General features: G+C 39.2%; 4 protein-coding genes across 11 annotated transcripts; 2 read left to right on the top strand and 2 right to left on the bottom strand.

Moving 5' to 3' along the window:
* Positions 1-14: 14 nt before the first annotated feature.
* On the top strand, positions 15-2,320 carry LOC112467108. Of its 2 annotated transcripts, XM_025035582.1 has the most exons (5): positions 15-122; positions 201-490; positions 575-849; positions 979-1,098; positions 1,488-2,320. In XM_025035582.1, the coding sequence occupies exons 2-5, from the start codon at positions 203-205 to the stop codon at positions 1,888-1,890; spliced, it is 1,086 nt and encodes a 361-aa protein (XP_024891350.1). In that variant the 5' UTR covers positions 15-122; positions 201-202; the 3' UTR covers positions 1,891-2,320. The 2 variants fall into 2 exon arrangements, with proteins under 2 accessions (XP_024891350.1, XP_024891349.1); XM_025035581.1 differs by having other exon boundaries at positions 15-490.
* A 580-nt stretch (positions 2,321-2,900) lies between these two features.
* LOC112467107 (actin-related protein 2-like) lies at positions 2,901-8,243 on the top strand. 4 transcript variants are annotated; one of them, XM_025035577.1, is made up of 10 exons: positions 2,901-3,092; positions 3,165-3,341; positions 3,494-3,604; positions 4,039-4,056; positions 4,727-4,744; positions 5,309-5,388; positions 5,460-5,595; positions 5,677-6,036; positions 6,127-6,405; positions 6,485-8,243. In XM_025035577.1, the coding sequence occupies exons 2-10, from the start codon at positions 3,294-3,296 to the stop codon at positions 6,653-6,655; spliced, it is 1,221 nt and encodes a 406-aa protein (XP_024891345.1). In that variant the 5' UTR covers positions 2,901-3,092; positions 3,165-3,293; the 3' UTR covers positions 6,656-8,243. The 4 variants fall into 4 exon arrangements, with proteins under 4 accessions (XP_024891345.1, XP_024891346.1, XP_024891347.1 ...); XM_025035578.1 differs by lacking the exon at positions 4,039-4,056; XM_025035579.1 differs by lacking the exon at positions 4,727-4,744.
* Positions 8,148-13,908, bottom strand: LOC112467106 (collagen type IV alpha-3-binding protein-like). The gene is made up of 9 exons (XM_025035575.1): positions 13,820-13,908; positions 13,118-13,635; positions 12,883-13,002; positions 12,387-12,624; positions 11,653-11,936; positions 9,944-10,111; positions 9,189-9,620; positions 8,971-9,103; positions 8,148-8,887 (listed from the first exon to the last, which is right to left on the bottom strand). The coding sequence occupies exons 2-9, from the start codon at positions 13,391-13,393 to the stop codon at positions 8,760-8,762; spliced, it is 1,779 nt and encodes a 592-aa protein (XP_024891343.1). The 5' UTR covers positions 13,394-13,635; positions 13,820-13,908; the 3' UTR covers positions 8,148-8,759.
* A 767-nt stretch (positions 13,909-14,675) lies between these two features.
* On the bottom strand, positions 14,676-18,760 carry LOC112467109 (potential E3 ubiquitin-protein ligase ariadne-2-like). Of its 4 annotated transcripts, none has more exons than XM_025035583.1 (7): positions 18,624-18,760; positions 17,482-17,998; positions 17,160-17,391; positions 16,967-17,084; positions 16,591-16,851; positions 16,281-16,493; positions 14,676-16,200 (listed from the first exon to the last, which is right to left on the bottom strand). In XM_025035583.1, exons 2-7 carry the CDS (start codon positions 17,996-17,998, stop codon positions 16,045-16,047), a joined length of 1,497 nt encoding a protein of 498 aa, XP_024891351.1. In that variant the 5' UTR covers positions 18,624-18,760; the 3' UTR covers positions 14,676-16,044. The 4 variants fall into 4 exon arrangements, with proteins under 4 accessions (XP_024891351.1, XP_024891354.1, XP_024891352.1 ...); XM_025035586.1 differs by lacking the exon at positions 18,624-18,760 and adding an exon at positions 18,373-18,426 and having other exon boundaries at positions 16,627-16,851; XM_025035584.1 differs by lacking the exon at positions 18,624-18,760 and adding an exon at positions 18,115-18,360.
* Positions 18,761-19,325: the final 565 nt, after the last annotated feature.

Here is a 19,325-nt window from a genome sequence, read left to right as displayed (position 1 = left end):
TTAAAAATGTATCCAACACGCAAAAAGAGTTTCGAAATAGATCGATATATTATTTTTCTATTTTAGCAAAAAATCATCGGCAGATAATAATCTATATGGAGAGTATAAAAGCCTACTTTCACGTAAGAGAAGAAACATATTTACAATATAATTCAAAAATACATTTTTGTCTCTCGTAATCAAGATTTTCAATATTTTAGATATGATCGTTGAAATGATACTCCTGGAAGATGCGGATTTATACGCAGTTATTTGCTATTTAAAGATATCTGAAAACTGTCGATATTTAAGTAAAATATGGGTACCGCAATCGATAAGAAGCAATTTTTTATTCCTTAGAAATAAATATTTCACGAGTCTCAGTAGTGCCATTCGCATATTTAAATCTAAGCAAGAGTTACTTACACCTCCTACATTTTATAAAGTAAACGTAACGTCCGTTTGGTCCGAAGATATGACGGCTGCGAGAAATTTAGCAACATCCTTAGATGTATGTTCCATTTAAATTGTACAGCACAGTATCATCAAATTGTTTCAAACGATATTAACGATATCTTCTTTTTTTTTTTAATAGAGAAATATTATACTCATCAATACGTTGGATTTCTACGAAAGCATGACGACGATGCCTCACGTAGAAATATTCAAAATTTCGCTGCACAGACATCTCGAGTTAGATGAAAATCAACATATAATAAACACGATAAAGCCTGTATATAAACCGGGCAAGGAATACCCTGACGTACCTAAAAACCGTCACAGTCTTCTGTTTTACGACGGTACATGGCAAACGCCTGTGGAAGGCATGTATTGGCCAAATAAGGACGTACTCACGGCGAAAGCAACAAGGTACAAATTCGCACAACTCGTCTAATTTTAACCGTCGATAAATCTTGAACTTCCGAACACGTTAACAACGAATTTCAATAACAATTATATATATCCGTAATAGATTTCTTATTTATAATATTATTCTAGCGACGACATTGGCAGATGCGTTGTATCAGCTAGGAAAGGGTTCGAAACCTGGAGTAAGTGGTCCACTGAAGCCAGAATGAAAGTGTTATCCAAGTTCTCGTCCGCATTGAAATACAATGGGTATGTCCGGCTATCCAGTGAGCAAAAACTGTCGCGGTAGGACAACGGATTGGCAGCAGATTTACTCAGATATTGCAACACAGATCCGGTGTCACCTGTGCGTTAAACTTGTGTGTTTTGCCAGCACAGCCTGCCGATATAATCTGATGATAGAGCATTGACAGAAATCAAACAGAGATTTTGTTACTTTATAAACATTTAAATAGTTACAAAACGGCAGACTCCGCTCAGTTTCTGCCATTATATTTTGTTGGCAAGTTCTGTTACATTCTTCTGCTGGCATTCCGTTGACAAGAATTTGCAGCGGACACTTTCAAAATCTTTTCTCGACAGATTTGGCTATATTCTCGTAATACTCGGTACAAATTTGATCTCTTCTCTCTTTTCAGTAAAGTCGAATTGTCAAAAATAGTACACAAATGGACAACGTTCCCACGTCTGTACAAGGATTCATTGATCCCTCAATATCCGCCGCTGTGGGTGACGATCATAAGAATCCGCAAGCCGAAGGGCGTTATCACGCTCATGGAGCAGAATGAAACGGATCTGTTTCGCAAATTGGCGCAGAGCTTGATCATCGGCAATTCCGTCATCGTGATATGTAGCAAACAGTCGTGCGATCTGGCGCCGTACTGCGACATGTTTTCGACATCCGGGATACCTCCGGGCGTGATAAATCTGTTGTCGTTCGAAAACGTCAAGTCCCTGAGCGAGGGTTACAACGCGTCCGAGCCGAGTGATGTATATCGCCAGTTTACCGTGAGCAAGCAAATTGGAATCGTCATCTACTAGAAATTTCAACGATGACGTTCAATGATGAGGCTGCGAAAAAAACACTGACCAGACGCGCAAGGTGTAAATGGATTTTTAAATTGCGATTTTATACGAAAAGACGAACTCTGTCGTTCACCAGTCGATTTGCCAAAATAAAGGTTTATGATTAAGTAATCTTGTGGACATTTCTGATCAACTGTTGCGAAAGAATTAAGAAAATATGCGTCATTCGATCATTGGTTAGAGGCACGTCGTAATTATTATATACGTCATTCACGCTCTAATTTCACGTTTGATAGCTCACGCGCGTTACGGAAAAATGTTTCTCTTGCCCTCACACGGATTTCCAATCCTTCGCGACATTCGGAAACACTTAAAAACATCGAACCTGTCGAACTGTCAACCTCAGCTTGCATGGAAGCGCCTTGAACCTAACCTAACTTAACTTAACCTAACCTAACCTAATCTGTGCCATGGAAATTCGAAAACTTTAGGCCCTGCGCACAATTTGGAGCATATTAAAATAAAAATATATATTAGGATATATAAATATATAGGAATAATTATGTAATAAGTATGAAATATTAAGATATATAAATTTAAAAATATTCCTATATATTTATGTCTTTACAATTAAATGTTGAACAGAGAAAGAAGAGGAATTGAAGATGCAGAAAGTTCAGCTACGGAGAATAAATTTCTTATGAATATAAGATCTCTTTAATTTCTTAACTTTTCATCTCCGATGTCTATTTATATTAGAATTATACATCTATCTCATTTTAAACGCAAAGTATGCTGCAAAGAATGGATCTAAAGCCGATCGCGCACGATGCAATTTTTATAGCGCAACTCGCGCGCCATTGGCTCGGGATAATAAGCGACAGGCTCTCGTCGACCAATCACGGTCAAGAGCTCCAAAACCGGCAGCTCCACATTTCGAAGTTTCCGGAGTTCGTGACCTCTATGATTGGCGGATTCCGCTTGCCGCTCGCGCGTTTGTCCGTTCATGAGGATAGGCCTTTTTCATTGTCTCCCCCAACGATGGAGGCTCTCGGTTTGAGTTTACTCGGAATACTCGGATCTGCTCGCCCGCCGTTCCTCGTGTGCGCCGAGTAAATTCCACGTCCGGGGACGTCAATTTCCCTTTTTCTTCCCTTCCCGTTTTTGCGCTGGATTCCGCTACCCTCGCGCGAGTCGCCGGCTGATGATACGAAACGGTAAATACGGTCGAGAGTAACGTCTGTCGCTTTGGTGCCGCACACCGGTAACGCCCTGTCTTTAACCCGCAGGTATTAGTCACTCGATGGAACTGGCGATATGACGGCTATCTAAACAAGTGTGCCAAAGAGAGAGAGAGAGGGGGAGAAAGAGAGAGTGAAAAAGATAAAATATTCTTTTGAACGGGATAATACGTCAAGATGGACAGCAAGGGGAGGAAGATCATCGTCTGCGACAATGGCACCGGGGTAAGGCCGCTCGTTTCCCTCACGAGAGGCATGCAGCCTCTGCGAGGGTCTCGCTGCACCGATTGCGAGAGAATGTAACCGAGCTAGAGCTATATTATTATCGAGGCGGACGGTTCGCGTACTCCCGGCACTGACGCAGCTTTTGATTGCAGTTTGTCAAGTGCGGATACGCCGGCGCCAACTTCCCTGCCTTTATATTTCCGTCTATAGTCGGACGACCGATAATCAGAGCTGTCAACAAGATCGGCGACATCGACGTGAAGGTACGTAGGTTCATTGACTCAAACTCGTGCGAGCTTAAAGACACAGGGCCAGTAATTACGATTTTGTTGTCGTACTTGAGTGTCTTATTGTTAAGTAGTTGATGTTCGATTTACGGAAACATCACCATTTGATACTTCATCGTTAAATGTTCAATTTGTCACAAAAGTTAACGGTATATATAAAGCAAATGATACAACAGTTGTATTTATAAATGAAAGGCGAATCTCGATTTCTACTGTAATCGATTTATGGAACCGTACGAAAGATGAGAGGTTTATATCTCGAAATTTAATGAAAAGAACCGTGAAAGATTTAATATTTTATTGATCAAGTTGCATATAAAGTCTATGTGATCTTCGGAGCTCGGAGCTTTAAATTGTTTGAGCGTGTTTAGCAGTACTCAGACGATTAATAAGAATAATTATATTTTCAGCAAGAATATTGCGTTCGTGTAAGTCCATTATATAGTATTACGTCGTGTGCTCTCCCTGCCCCCCTCTTAAGCGCTTAAGTCCAACTGAAAATAATCTACGTGCTTGTCCACTGATGTTGAATAAAACAGTTTGAGAGACTGGTGGCGTTTTAACTAACAAAAGAGAATATTTGTTTGAAATGTAAGATGACCATTACTCATAGCATTTTGATATTTAATCGTTTGATGAGTTTATTAACAATTTTTTGAAGCTGCAATGTTATCATTAAGTGAGTGATTTTATATTACGTGTGAGAAAATTCATTCATTGTATTGGATGCCATGTTTTTCTTGCGAGAGATCTTGAAAATTCTCTAGTGACATAAATGTTGTGTCTGCTTTGACGAAGCGAAAAGATATTGGGTGCGTTCAGCCGATACTCCGCTAGCCTAGCAATCGTGAGCAGTCGCTCGTTTTTGCTCGTTTCCTCTCTTTTGACCCAATGGATTAAAAGGAGAGGAAACGAGCGACTGCTCACGATTGCTAGGCTAGCGGAGTATCGGCTGAACGCACCCATTGCCTTTGCTAATACATTTATCGTAACAATATCGTTTATTACAATTTTTATACTTGTACGGGTACTTACATACATATTATACTCTTCCTATGATTATCTAATGTATTTGTGTGCTTACATTTGCTCTCGTAGGATGTGCTTAACATGCCTGTAAGTTTATTGTACTTTTTTGATGCTATATACATCAGTGTTTTAACGAGGAAGAATGTTTTTCCGACCGTAGGCGTGGAAGTAGTACGATGTAGTTCGGCAAACTTTTTCCAAAGGACTTAGGTATACACACGTTTGGAAACTGATTTGATATAAAATACTTTCCTGACATGAGTTCCTGTAACCAGAGTCTCACAGAAGTAATATATTACGATTATACTGTGAACCATGAGATTCTGTGAAAACATTAGCTAGTTCTTGGTATATAAAAAATAATCGGAAATGTTTATTTTTTTAAATATCTGTTATGAAATCTGATAGAGCAAAATTTTACATATCAGGAATTATTTTAATTTTCTTCCTATCATATGTAATGAAAGCAGATTTATCGCACACACTTTGGATATTTAGCTAGCCAGTGTAGTTTAAATACTTAGAATTTTTGTACTACAGATATATTTACTGACTGTGTACAAAATTGTAATGTTGTCTTCGTAAAATGAATATAATTATATCTAGGTGATGCACGCAGAGTTTCGATAATCATATATTATTGTCACGCAGGACTTAATGGTTGGCGATGAAGCGAGTAAACTTCGTTCTATGTTAGAGATAAGTTACCCAATGCAAAATGGGATTGTCAGGTATGTACATATCTTGTATCGGCTACTTGTACTTGACATAAATCACTGCAATAACATTCGACACTTGATAGAAACTGGGAAGACATGTGTCACGTGTGGGACTACACGTTCGGCAAGGAGAAGATGAACATTAATCCTAAGGAATGTAAAATTCTGTTAACCGAACCACCGATGAATCCCATCACGAATAGAGAAAAGATGATAGAGGTAATACGTTGCACAATCCGGTAAAAGTTAAGTTAAACTCATACGAATTGAAAACCTTAATGAACACGATGTTATTTTAAGGTGATGTTTGAGAAGTACGGTTTCGCTGGGACGTACATCGCGATTCAGGCAGTATTGACGTTATACGCTCAGGGCTTGATCAGCGGCGTCGTTGTGGATTCCGGCGACGGTGTCACGCACATTTGCCCCGTGTTCGAGGAGTACGCTCTGCCACATTTGACCAGACGGTTGGATATAGCCGGACGCGATATTACGATGTATCTAATTAAATTGCTGCTGCTGCGCGGCTACGCGTTCAATCACTCGGCCGATTTTGAGACGGTACGAATGTTGAAGGAGAAACTATGTTACATCGGTTACAACATAGAAACCGAAGAGAAGTTGGCTCTTGAAACCACTGTATTAGTAGAATCCTATACCGTAAGTAAAATATTATTATACGTATACTGTAATTTTATTAATATTTAAGTAATTTTCACTAAGATATACAAATCGTTGTGAATATTTTAGCTTCCTGATGGGCGTGTGATCAAAGTGGGCGGTGAGAGATTTGCGGCACCGGAAGCGCTCTTTCAGCCTCATTTGATTAATGTCGAGGCGCAGGGAATAGCCGAGCTGGTATTTAGCACAATTCAAGCGGCTGATATCGATATCAGAAGCGAGCTATACAAGCACATCGTTCTGAGCGGCGGTAGTACAATGTATCCGGGGCTTCCATCGAGGCTTGAACGAGAAATGAAGCAGCTTTATCTTCAAAGAGTATTAAAGAATGATATCACTAAATTGAGTGTAAGTGTATCATAATTAATAGTACTAATATATATGTATACTGCAGATGCCTGTACTACGTACTAAATTTTTTTTACAGAAATTTAAAATAAAAATTGAAGACTCACCTCGGCGTAAGGACATGGTTTTCATGGGTGGTGCTGTATTAGCGGAAATAACGAAAGACCGTGATTCCGTGTGGATAACGCGGGAGGAATACGAAGAAAAGGGTCTTAGTGTATTAAAGAAATTAGGCTCTTACGAATCATAAGGAAAGTCATAGTAATGTAGGCTACGAAATTTTTAATGAGCAATCGAGTGTTTTTTATACTTAAAAAAAAAAACGTCGTTCTTGAGAGTTAGACTTGCGCCGCAGTTTTATGATTTGTTATGTAATTGTAAAAAGGTACTTTAAGAGAAGTACTTTAAAAGACTTACTAGCTGTTTGATACTCTAGTAAACTAATGTACTCTTTGATTAAACGTGATATAATTTCAAATAAGTACGGCAAAAGATGAAGGATTTCGAAGAAGGTACAGTCGAGTATCATGGTTCCAGTAAAATATTGAATGTGAACATTAAATATTAATTTAATAAAATCGTGACTTCGTCATATTTCGGATAGTTTTCGAGTGAAATACTTTCGTCAATCAGGTATGAAAACGATGTTGCATTTAATGTGTATTTATAGCTCTCAGGTAAATGTTCAACATATCGATTAAGTTTTATTGTTACTTACGTGATACCTGATGAAAAAACTTCATTCCTATTTCCTTGTATTTGTCATACTATTCTCTAAAAAAAAGGTGTAAATACAATTGAAATTGTAAAAACGATTTCATTCGATGTGAAACACTATCTGCCTTTCCATTACGGTAATATGTAAAGAAAAAACCGCAAGCATGATCGGTGCGTGACTTTACATTTAAAGTCCCTATTTCATATGCATACATGTTATGAAACATGAATTATACGTAATATAAGTGAAAATAGCCATTAATCTGTTGTTGATTAAAAACTGTTTGAAATTAAATAGTTAGATTTGTATATATGGAATGTTGAGATATTTACAACTTTTTCTTATTATAAGCAACAATGCATAGAATCATAGAATGAAAACATAAAATTTTAATTATACGTGTATCGCAAAATATTTTACAATACAATGATTCCAATTTGGTTCTCATATCATACTTGTTTATGTGCTCATTATTGTCACACTCACATGCAGGTCTGCGATCTTTTTAATTTCAGTCAATTATTACCATTAATTATACTTTATATATAAGTATACATATATTATAGTTATTTCACGCAACACAAAAAGTTTTAAGATATGCATTTACTTTTGGATATTCTTTCGTAAGGTGTATTGTACAGATAAATGTAATTTTTTACAATTATTTTCTATTTTTACTAAGTCATATTATTACTTTCTATAAGAAGAAATATTTGCTCCTCTTTAAAGAATCATAATTGAAGATCATAAATCGGACATTTATTATGCGAGATTTAATATTTTAAAAAGTTATGCAAGAATTGAATTTTTTGTTAAAATTACCTCGTAAAATACATAAATTAAAAGATTATTTGAGGGAGAGAATTTTGTACACTGTATATATAATTTCTTATGTTTCGTTTATTGACAGAAATGAATTTGTTTCACCTATTTCATGCTCACCTTCCTGTGCTCTTTTTGTACGAGAATGTATGAGATGAAAGGTTTGACGAATGGGCACGATGTGGAAATGATTATTTTATAATAAATCTACAACAGTCTTTATTACGTTTTTCCATGTGACCTTTATATCGCATAGCAATGTACACGTTTTTATGTCCGAATAAAAATAACAGTACAATCTGGTATTATACAATTCAGCGTTTAATTAGATTGTAATGTGTAACAAGAGATAAATGTATCCAATTTTCGTTAAAGATTTGTACAATTGGATTTTGCGACAACGTTCTGTATGACAAATATAACAGGCTGTTATTTGAAGAGAAAAAAAAAATAGTCTGTAAACGGTGCTGTAGCCACGCGTGCTTCATCGAAGTCGTTTTTTTTTTTCAAGTGTATATAATTGCTATACACTCACTTATATCATAAATGGCTTTTAACATAACGGTTCGTCTCCCCCCCCCTTCTGCATTCGCAAGCTATATAAGTCGATTATCTTAAGCAAATAAAAAAAGAAAAGGTAATATACAAAACGGTATCACTTACGTTGTAATGGCCGTTCTACAATTCCTACAGTATGTAACAATACAAACTTGTTTTTACAGTAATCACGTGAAGACACTTCGAGATAGTGAATAAGGAATTGGATGGAAAACATTGAAGTTCTTTTCTTTTTCTTTCTTCTTATCGGTCACATTCAGAATGTGATCGGCTTGTTCTTGCATTGATCGATACAAAAGTTCGTGAAACGCTTAAGGAACTTTGGATACTCCCTCTTGTAAACGGCCCGTAAAACGGCTGCCGGGGCCCATCCACCCGGATTTACTGAAATTCAAATCAAATTATATATACGCATGAAAAGAAACGAATGAAACGGCGATTAAATTATTGAACATCAATATACTCACCAACTGAACAGTACGTTATTTTACACGTAATGTTCTCCCTCTTTATTTCCTCTTCGTCTTTCGGGGGATCGATAAATGTTTGGCATACGAGACAAACCGTCAGATAAACTCTCACGCATTTACCCCCATTTGGCTGCAACGATTAATTTCACTTAGCAACTTGCTGTAACTTGTTCTAATAAACGAAGAAACTTCTGCATGAAACATATAATACATACCGGATGATCGGGATGTTCAGTACTGTGATTGCAGACTATCCACAGATCGTGTGCGTCGCGATCCTGATCATCGGACACCCGGCGGATGTGCGACCAAAACAACGCGTCGCGCTGGCTCGCCGGCCAGATACGTTTGTGCGTTTGCAAAAATAACAGTGTGTCCTTGGAAATGTTCTCGACGATCGCCATGTCCTCCAAGGTGGCTTCCCAACCACTCCTGTATTCGGGACTGAAGAATATCTTGCAGACCTCGTGACCAGTCACCCCTTTGACGACATGACACGCTTTGAGAGGATCTACGACCAGTCCGTCGGCCTCCTCCTCCCGCCGGTACATTCGCATATCACCGTCTTCGGCAAATAATTGCCAGCCACCCGCTCCGCCTACGCCGAGCCGAGCGTAATGCAGCTGCTCCATCGTAATTTTCTCTATCTACAAATTGGCAATAAGAAATAATCAAAAGATGTAAGTGGTTCAATTATACCACAAATATGATTAAAAATAACTGTTATTTAGAAATTAATTAATCATCGATCAAAAATTTATGTTAAAATTCTACACACTATTGTCGTACAGAAATTAAATTACAAATATATATTATCACATGTTGCCACAAAAAAAGAACATTAAGAAAGCGATTTAATATCCTTTTATTTAATATTTATTTTACTTTTTTGGATAATAATTATTAATGAAAGTACATTCTCAATAACAATAAGAATAAAATCAGAGACATGCAAAAGAGATGTAATTACCTCTGGCCATAACCTGTGCGTAGACGCTGTTGTGGTGGGGGACGTCAAAATTGAAACAGATTTCTGTTTTAAACGATCCCTTAATTGATTCTCCTCCTCGATTTTGTCCAGACCCGTCTCGACGGCATCGTAAAATTCTTCATCGCAAAGAGCGCTGTGCGGACCTTCCTTAAAAATAAAGTTTCAAAACGTTATTGAAAAAAAGTTACATAATTTTAATGCTTACTTATCTCTGTGGATCCTAATTTATAATTCACATGATATAATACATGACATAATACATGAACTCATAAAGTAAAACTCTATACACATTTAAATATCACTATTCTATATACAATTAAAAACTCACATTATAAAACTTTATCTTTATCTTCATTTTTCTATTATTAAAATTTATAATAATAAAATTGAAATAATACACAGATATTTAGATGAGAAGTAAATACATAAGTCTGTACTCCTTAGTAGTCTGGAGGATACTAAGCAGGCAAAAGATTTCCAAAGTAGTGACCTAATTCATAATTGCGAAATATAGTCAGAAATTCCTCTTACTTTCTAACACATAGGCGCTACTTATGTCATCTACAGAGAAATTCAATTACGATGTCGTAAAGAATTTTTTATAAATGAGTAACTAGAAATATTATCTTCGTATAAAAGTACTTGTAATATAATAAAAGATTCAAGAATTTGGGAAAAAAGTAATAATTTACCTTTGTACACATATGTATATATCTATATACGGATAAAAATATAGAAAATAAATATTTTGATGAATTCTTATCATCAAAAATATCAACAAAAAATGTTAGTTTCTCAAAAATTAATAATTATACATAACAATTAACTTCAAAAACACCTTTAGCACGAGATATTTTTCCAATGACACTCCTATATGAAATACAATTGATCAATTTCATGTAAGTTGGTTCATATCTCTTTAGTATTTTCGTTATCACAATATTAATAGTTATATAAGTGATAGTTGTGTACGTGCTGTTAAAGTGTTATATAATGTAGTGGACAAACAACTTAAACAGATAGATTTGTCCATATTGAATAAACATAAGCATTAGAAGTTTTATAACCATATTGAGCAAAAGTATTTTTTTAATTCTTAAATTTTTTCTTGTTTTTAATTCTATTATGACGACTTATCGCGTATTTAAATAATTCTAAATACTTGTATCCGCTTCTATAGCCATATATTATGAAGCCACGTGTTATGGAGCCACATGTTATGGGATCACGTGTTACCCCAAATTTTCTATTTTGTGAAATTCTTATTTTATTTTGGGATTTTATAATTCTGAATACAAGTATTTAGAATTTTGTTTTAGGATTTTATAATTCTAAATACAAATATTTAGAATTATATAAAATACAAGTATTTAGAATTTAAAAATTTGGGGCAACACGTGGCTCCATAACACGTGGCTCCATAACATGTGGTTATAGAAACGGATCGAATTATAATCAGCGGATCTCGAGTTCAATTCTGACTTTCACCCCATATACGCCACGATTTATTTTTTATTTATTTATTTCGCGTTTTTCGGCTTCAAACCAAATACTTCGACTTACAAGAGGTTGATTAAAGAATGAGGTTGTGTACGAAATTGTAATTCATTTTCGGGAACAATACATACATATTTAAAACAGAAATCACGAGACAATGAAAAAAAAAGAGAGAGAGAGAGAGAACCAACCTCGTAATCAGGACCTCCGTGTATAACGACCCTAGGTCTCGGAGAGCCGTTGTGATGCATGGCAACTTGATCTTTCAGAACTTTATAAAGTTCTTGCAACTTCCGTTTCTTCTCAACTTCTTTCTCCCATCTACGGCGCCATGCATCCTCCCGCTGCACCATCAATTCGACACAGTGTTGCAAGGTTGCCAACACCCCTTCGCTGGTGGCTTTAAATGTTATAGCTTCCCCTTTGAAGTCCACCGATTGTTCAGCCGGATTGAACATTGTCTCAATTTTCTTTTCTGTGAAATTTATCGCAATAAAATTAATTACATTAAAGCTTTTTCAAAATATTTCGTGTAACAATAGGCCTGTTTAGGCCTGTCCTTTTCAGCTGAACTTCTTGCACGGTTCATCTTTTTCTCTCCAACGTGAAAAGAAAAAGAGAAAAGATGAACCGCGCGCAGAAGTTCAGCTGAAAAGGACAGGCCTTTTGTTTTAACTGTACTTGTTGCACAGTTCATCTTTTCTCCTTTTCTTTACAACGTGAAAAGAAAAAGAGGAAAGATGAACCGTGCAAAAAATTCAGCTAAAACGAACAGGCCTAATTAAAAATTTCAGTTACATTTAAAAATTATAAATTACGGTTACATTAAAAAATTGTGACATAAATTTATGTCATAAATCTATTCCAAGTATTTGGAACAAGAGATAGAAATATGAAGGGTTGTTTACGAGGTAAAAGTTATTACCTTCTTTGGAAGTATTCTTGGCATTTTCCGCACAGTTATCAAAATACTTCTGCAGAGTATCGATCTGCTTGATCAGAATGTCCCTGAAGGTTTCAATTTCGGCCAACTTTTCCTTCAGCCCTCTAATGCCGCGCTTAGTAAGACTACCGGCGCTCGTTGTCGACTGCGTATTCGACACGAGCGAAATGGCACTGCCGTGTCGTTTTAGACTATTCTCGCTCCCATAGCCGGATTCCGACTGTTTTGTGGCAAACAAAGATTGATGAGCATGGTGCACAAATCTAACTCGGTAGAGTTAATTTCTAATTTTCATTTATAAATAATGACCAAATCTCATAAAAATATATGTAAATAATAACAAAAATTGCGGGATTAATATCAGCAAATTAAATCTTAGCACATCTTATGAAAATAATCATACAATTTATATTAATTACACAATAATCATGCAATTTATATTAATCAAAGTAAACGAAAGTAAATTACATATCATTACCTTGTAAGACTTCAAGACGTCCACCCATCGCTGTTTCTCCTCCGGACTGTTTGCCCTTAAATACCAAACCAAGCAATCGTTCACGGACACGTCGAATCTACATTCGTCAAACTGGTGTGCCTGTTAAAACGGATAACGGATAACGCAACTGCTCATTGGCCTGACCTGCCGTATCATGTTTACATTGTCGAACGTATTTATAAGTATTTATATAAAACATATCTCGACCTCTCACCTTGATATTAGCTTTGTACAGACTAATCGAGCCACGACACCCGTACCCGCTGTCCTGCTCGGATTTGTAATAAGACAAAGTACCATCTTTGAGTACAATAAATCTAGTTTGCCAGCCATGTATGTAATTTGTCCATTTGGATAGTGTACCCTGAAGTTCCGGAACTATGACCCCGTCGGAGTCGTCGTCGTCGCCGCCGTCGATCTCGGCGTCAACGATGCACTCGGCGTCCTCGTTACCGAGGCCCCGTGGTGTCTCCACCACTTCATCGGCCATTCTTTAACGGGTTCTTCGATCGCGATATCTCTCACGGACTTAGCACTCGGCTGGGGGAGCGCTTCCTGACATCGCCTGGAAGGCGATTCCGAGGGGGCTGCGCGAGCTCGGTGGGGGCCGATTCGGTTCGCGTGACAAACGACTCCGGTCCGGGGCGAGGACTTGCGAGACGGGGGTCAGCGGGTTGTCACGGCGTGATAGAACGCCTCAAAACATCGCCTCTGACAACTGTCGTACATAACCTGTACGCCAAAAATCCCTTATCAGGAGACGTCAATCGAGGGGGGGAAGCGCTGGTATACTACACGTCTACACGTATGTACGCGTTAAAAGTGATGAGGTGGGTAGGAGGTAGGAGGAGGGAGGGTCATCAAATCGCTATAGTATAGGTTAGTATATATATATAGTTTTAGTCGTGGTACATACGTGCCTTGCGCCGCGGAGAGTAATCTTCTTCCTATATCCTATAAATATAGCCCTCAAGCTCAAGCAGTAATGCCGAATTGTGCTGAATGCTCCAAACACGGCCACGCGGAGAGTATAAATGACTGCGCGTTCGGCAGAGAAAGCAGTTTAGTAAGCGTTTATAGTGATTCTTTCATTCTTTGTTACGATTGGTTTCTATTTTATATTTAGATCCAACGAGGAACTAAAAGCAAGATATCCAATGAGCATTTCGAACGTCAAAACGTCATATCCGTCGCACTGTGGAACGCGACGGATATGACGGATAGCAACGAAAGTTGACCAAATTTGAAGATTTGTTGCACGCGACGATTCAGGGATAATGCAGGCGAAATAACTGATGAATAAATGCAATTGGTAATAATAATATATCAGCGATATTATATATAACGAATTAAAAATGTTACTTCAAACAGTTCTATGGTTGAATTAATCTCGCCAATTTCAAGTTAACGAATCGACGTTTAATCGCCTGTGTATACAATTTATGTCCATTTGTCAATACAGATTAACTTTAATCTCGAAAATTAATTTTAAGTTACTCAATTTTTATCTCTTTCTAATTTTGAATTATAAAAAATAAAAAAAAAATAAGTAAAACCGAGATTAATATATATATATTAGTAGAAATTTAGTAAAATTGAAATAAATCTTTTATGGCTATAAGGACGCGCGATCAAAATCAATTTTTTAAAAATGAATGCGATAAAATTTTGAGTTGAGAAAGTACAAAAGAAAAGCTGCGTGAATCCGAATTTATATATATAATTTTATATATGTATATATAATATATATATATGATTATTATTATTAGTAATAATTTATACAAATACTTTAATATCCTTATGTGGTAGTGATTACTTCCCACATTGCACATTCGAGAAGTTCTACATACAAGGAGGGACAAATCAAGAGACTTATCTCTCTCGCGCTCGACTCATTATCCTATAGTTTTACGTTGATGGATTTTACTGCCGCTCTCTTATCGAGACGTTACAGTTATTAACATCGTACCTCGATGGACTTTGAAATTCGGGCATTTGAACATCTATGTCCCTCCTTTAACGCGTGTTGTGGCGCAAAGTAAAAGTCACGACGGTACAGCGAATCCTTAAATTTTTTTTTGTCTTTAAATAGCTTAGAAAATATTGTAAGTTCGGTTACGGCTAGGTGTGTCGCGGATAACTTTGATCGTTGCATGTATTCTTTAAAATCTAGTTTAATAGAAAACGCGTCGCATCCCTCCTTCTATCCCACGACGTACACGTTTAATTCTGCTTAGTATATATACACGGCGGGGTGGTACCGTCATCTCTTGGCACCGGAGTACTTAAAATTAGGCTACCGTTTCTTTCCTTTCTTTATTATTTTTTTTTGTTTTGTTTTTAGTCGGTCATTGGGCGTGAACGTTACTTTTTAAACATCGACAATACTTCGAATAAGGTTCGGAGAGAGGATCGCAAACAACAGTGAAGACGTACGGGTCCTCCGATACGTCTCTCATACCTCTTATACGGTGCCTTCTATCGAACTGTGCGATTAACGTCAGTAGAAATGTATGTATACTTCGGTGAGAATACAGAACGAGAGAAAAGGAAAGGGACGTTTCCGCTGTATCGCGCTTTTGAAAAATACTCTTACGACTAGGAAAGGAATATACGCATTAGCATCGAATCTTTCGATAAATCAGTCGTCGATACGGTTAATACTTTCCTCATCGATTTCGTCTATTCTGTATAACGTTTCTTGGAATTTTAAGTAGAGTCCAGTCTTCGTCACCACGTAAGACAAGATATATTCCTAATGATTATTTCGGTGAAACGTGAAAAAGATTCGCTTTCAGCTTGAAATCAATACTAATGTACATACATCAAGATTGTTACAATCTCCATGTCATATCAGATTCAAACAACGATTCAGAGGACATGGCGTTGCTAAATTATTTCCTGTACCGATAATACTTGGATAAAATTACCTAGTTTTTACAGTCGCATCACACACACATTGTCTCTTATTACAAAACAGAGATAATTCTCCTTCAGAACTGAAATAATTATAAAATATAAAACACTATATATTGCAGATAAATGACATTTGAAAAATAAAAGATTACTATTATGATCCGATCTTTTAGATTAGATTTCGTAGACTGCGACTGAGAATGAAGCTAGCACTCACACAATTAATTACACCTCGAGGAAATCTTTCAATAAAGTAACGCGACGCTTTTCCGCAATGTCCATTTGATTCTCTAGATCTCCTCGATCCGTTGTTTCCGCTCGTTCGATCTTCCACGAGAGATTCTCTATTTCCGCCTCTAATTGAGCTTGTTGATACTCGAACTGTTAAACAAGATGATTCCATTTGTCATCAGTTATTATATGTATCGTCGAATATTATTATTATTATCGCGAGATCTTACCAGTTCTTTACGCGGGCCAGATTCCATGTAATAGGCATACGGATACGTGTATTGCAAGGTGTAACGGCAACGCGCTAAGAGCGACGCCGCCTCGAACAGATGTTGCCAATCTATCCACGTACCGCTCGCATTCATCACCTTATTGTTAATTCTCATCTTAATTCCCTCCAACGTTTGCTCCTCCAACTTCAACGACTTGCTATGATTCTCCCACTGGAAAGGAAAAAAAAACATAAGGCGTTGCAAGCGGAAAATATAAAAACTGGAACGGACGTACGGTCTAAGGGCTAAATTACCGCGAAGGACTTACTCGCTCGTAATAGTGAAGGTACTTCTTAGGACTTACTCGCTCGTAATAGTGAAGGTACTTCTTGAGAGCTTCTCTCGCTTGCGCGTGAACGCTCTCGTGCGCGATGTTCGGATTCTCCTTGTAACGCGAACACTCGTAGTACTCGCTGCCGTGTGCTTTCCAATCTCCAAGGCACATCCAACAGAAGTCGTGCTTACAATTGTAACATTGCATGTGGTTGCAGCCACCGTTCTTCTCTATGCAGATATGACATTTTGGACACTGCAAACAGATTTCACGATGCATTGAGTATCTCCGTACAGATTTTACGATGCATCAAACATCTCCCGTCACGTTTCATAAGCTGCTCTCGCGGGCAGCAACGCGAGATACTCACATCTTTGGTATGAGCACTAATGTAATTCGCCGTCTCGGAATCATCCGCGCATTTCGTCAACCATTTCCTAATTGTACCGCAATCGGTAGGTGCATGGTAATCCATACCACATCGGAAGCTGGAATTACAAAAAAAGTGTTTTCGCTCGCTCTTGTGACAATAAAACGTTCGGCGTATATCCGAGATTGCTTACCAGAATACAGTTTTACACGATGAACACATGACTCTCTTCGCTCGTTGTTCCTTCGAGCGCAAAACTATTTGGCAATTTGGACCGGGACAAAATCGTAGCTGTGGATGAGACTTGACGTAATCGCGGAAGGCAAACTGCTGATACCTATCTCTCATGTTAGGCTTAGTAAGTAGGGAAAGGACAAAGTCCTCTGGAGCTAGGACGTCGCAATCTTGTGCCATGCAGCTTATACCTGGGCAAGGCGAGGGATTACGGCCGATAGATGTTTGAAAATCAGCAGGGTAAACCGTAAGTGAAATCTGAACGGAACGACATTACTTACCGGTAGATATACCTTGAGTTATTTGTACTTCAAAATGCATACACCAACAGTCTTTGCAAAACGAGTGTCCGCACGTGAGCGTAGAAAATCTGTCCGCTGGGTAAACCGTAATGCAGACCAAGCACACGCCGCCCCGCTGACTCTTCGTTCCTGGCACTTGTTCCGGGGTAGGCTTAATCTTCGAACTGATCAATAAACTGGAAGCATTGGTACGGTACTTTGTGACGATATCCTGGGACGCCCAGTTGTGCGCGTGCAGCAACACCTTGGCCAGGGACGGCGTGACGTGGAGGCTATTGCTCAACACCTCCACGCTCTCGTTCAGAAGCCGCTCCACCTCCTCGACTCGCAGGCAGTCGTACACCGCGTACTCCGGGTCCCTCCTGTTCTGCTCGGGGTCCACGTCGTTGTCCACGTCGCCGCCCCCCCACGGCTGGATGCTGTAATAGTCCTCGTAGCCCGTGTCCCCGCAGTCGGAGTCCGAGCAATCCATCTCGCTGTCATTCTCGCTTGACATCTGCATAGAAAAACATTACGCGCGTTAGTCGGTAGGCTCGTTAGATCGTCTCTCACGCTGGAAAACGCTAAACGTGACGCCGAGACGAGAGTCTCAGGAGGCACCGAGGGAAGCACCTTTCGGCATAACCTTTACGACCGTGAAAGTTCGAGTCTCTCGCGATCCGAGAACGACGAAACGGCTCGAGTCGCGACGAGCTAAACGGGACACGAGGGGACGGGATCCGAATTGTCGGGCACAGTCGGGCACGGGAATTCACGTTGGAACCTGGAACCCCCTCGGCGGACAGGCACGCGACACGCGTAAAGAGAACGCTCTCTCGTCGCCGAGCGTTTCGGGCGCGCGTCGAGGGGAGAAAGCTTTCGCGGATTTACCATTCGCGTATTTTTTTTCTCTCGCAATCTGCCTGTCCTTTCGAGCTTTCTCTCTCTCTCTCTCCCTCTCTCGCGCTGCTTCGACAAACGGCAATGCCGTCGCGTCGCGTGGATGCGCGACGTGAGGGTGCGTTGTGACGGTTTCGTGCGCGAGCGAACGCGACGGGGGGACCGGACCGTCGTTCTCTATTTTTTTTTCCTTTTTTCCTTCGGAGAGAGAGAGAGGGAGGGAGGGAGACAGAGAGACCCACCTTCTCGATCGGCTCAATCGGCTGCGCTTGCCCGGGTTATCAAGAAAGATGCATTTATGCGCCCGTTTCCGCGTGCGAGCTGACCCGTGCACGGATCGTCGAAAGGGGGGCTGCTGCGCGAGCGAATTATCCTCCACCGGCGGCCGCGTAACTGTTGTAAGCGAGCGGACGCGGACGGAGCACGAGCACGCGAGAGCGCATCGCTTCTCCCTCTCTCCCCCTCTCTGTCTCTCGACGATCTCTCCCCTTTCGCGCGCGCGCGCGCGCACGCGTACGTACGCGTGTGAGATCGTATATGTATGTACATACGTATACACATATGTTACACAGATGCTCCCCATTTAACCGCATAGCAGATAAGAACGTCAAAGTCACCTGACGCGCGGCGAAACAGCTGAGCGCGATCGTACGATTTGGGAATACGGAGAACCAGCTCCTCTCGCCGATTGTTATATGTATTTTCGCGTTACCTCCTGCTTTTCCGTCCTGAAAGAAATAATGTTACATATATTGCGGGATTAGAGGAGGAAGGGAGGAAGAGGGAGGAAATCGTCCGGGAAGCGATTAATGACGTCACACGGCTCTGCCTTGGGTTAATTCTTGGTATAATGTGATTCTCAGTATAGCTGGCTTCTTCCTGGAAAAGCGCTTAGGCAAATGCGACTAATCTAATTGCGATGAACCGATTCAATTGATGTTTGT

This window comes from Temnothorax curvispinosus, unplaced genomic scaffold, assembly GCF_003070985.1.
Source record: "Temnothorax curvispinosus isolate PA1 unplaced genomic scaffold, ASM307098v1 QBEX01016898.1, whole genome shotgun sequence".
Classification (NCBI taxonomy): Eukaryota; Metazoa; Arthropoda; class Insecta; order Hymenoptera; family Formicidae; genus Temnothorax; species Temnothorax curvispinosus.
This window is presented reverse-complemented; position numbering and strand designations above follow the sequence as displayed.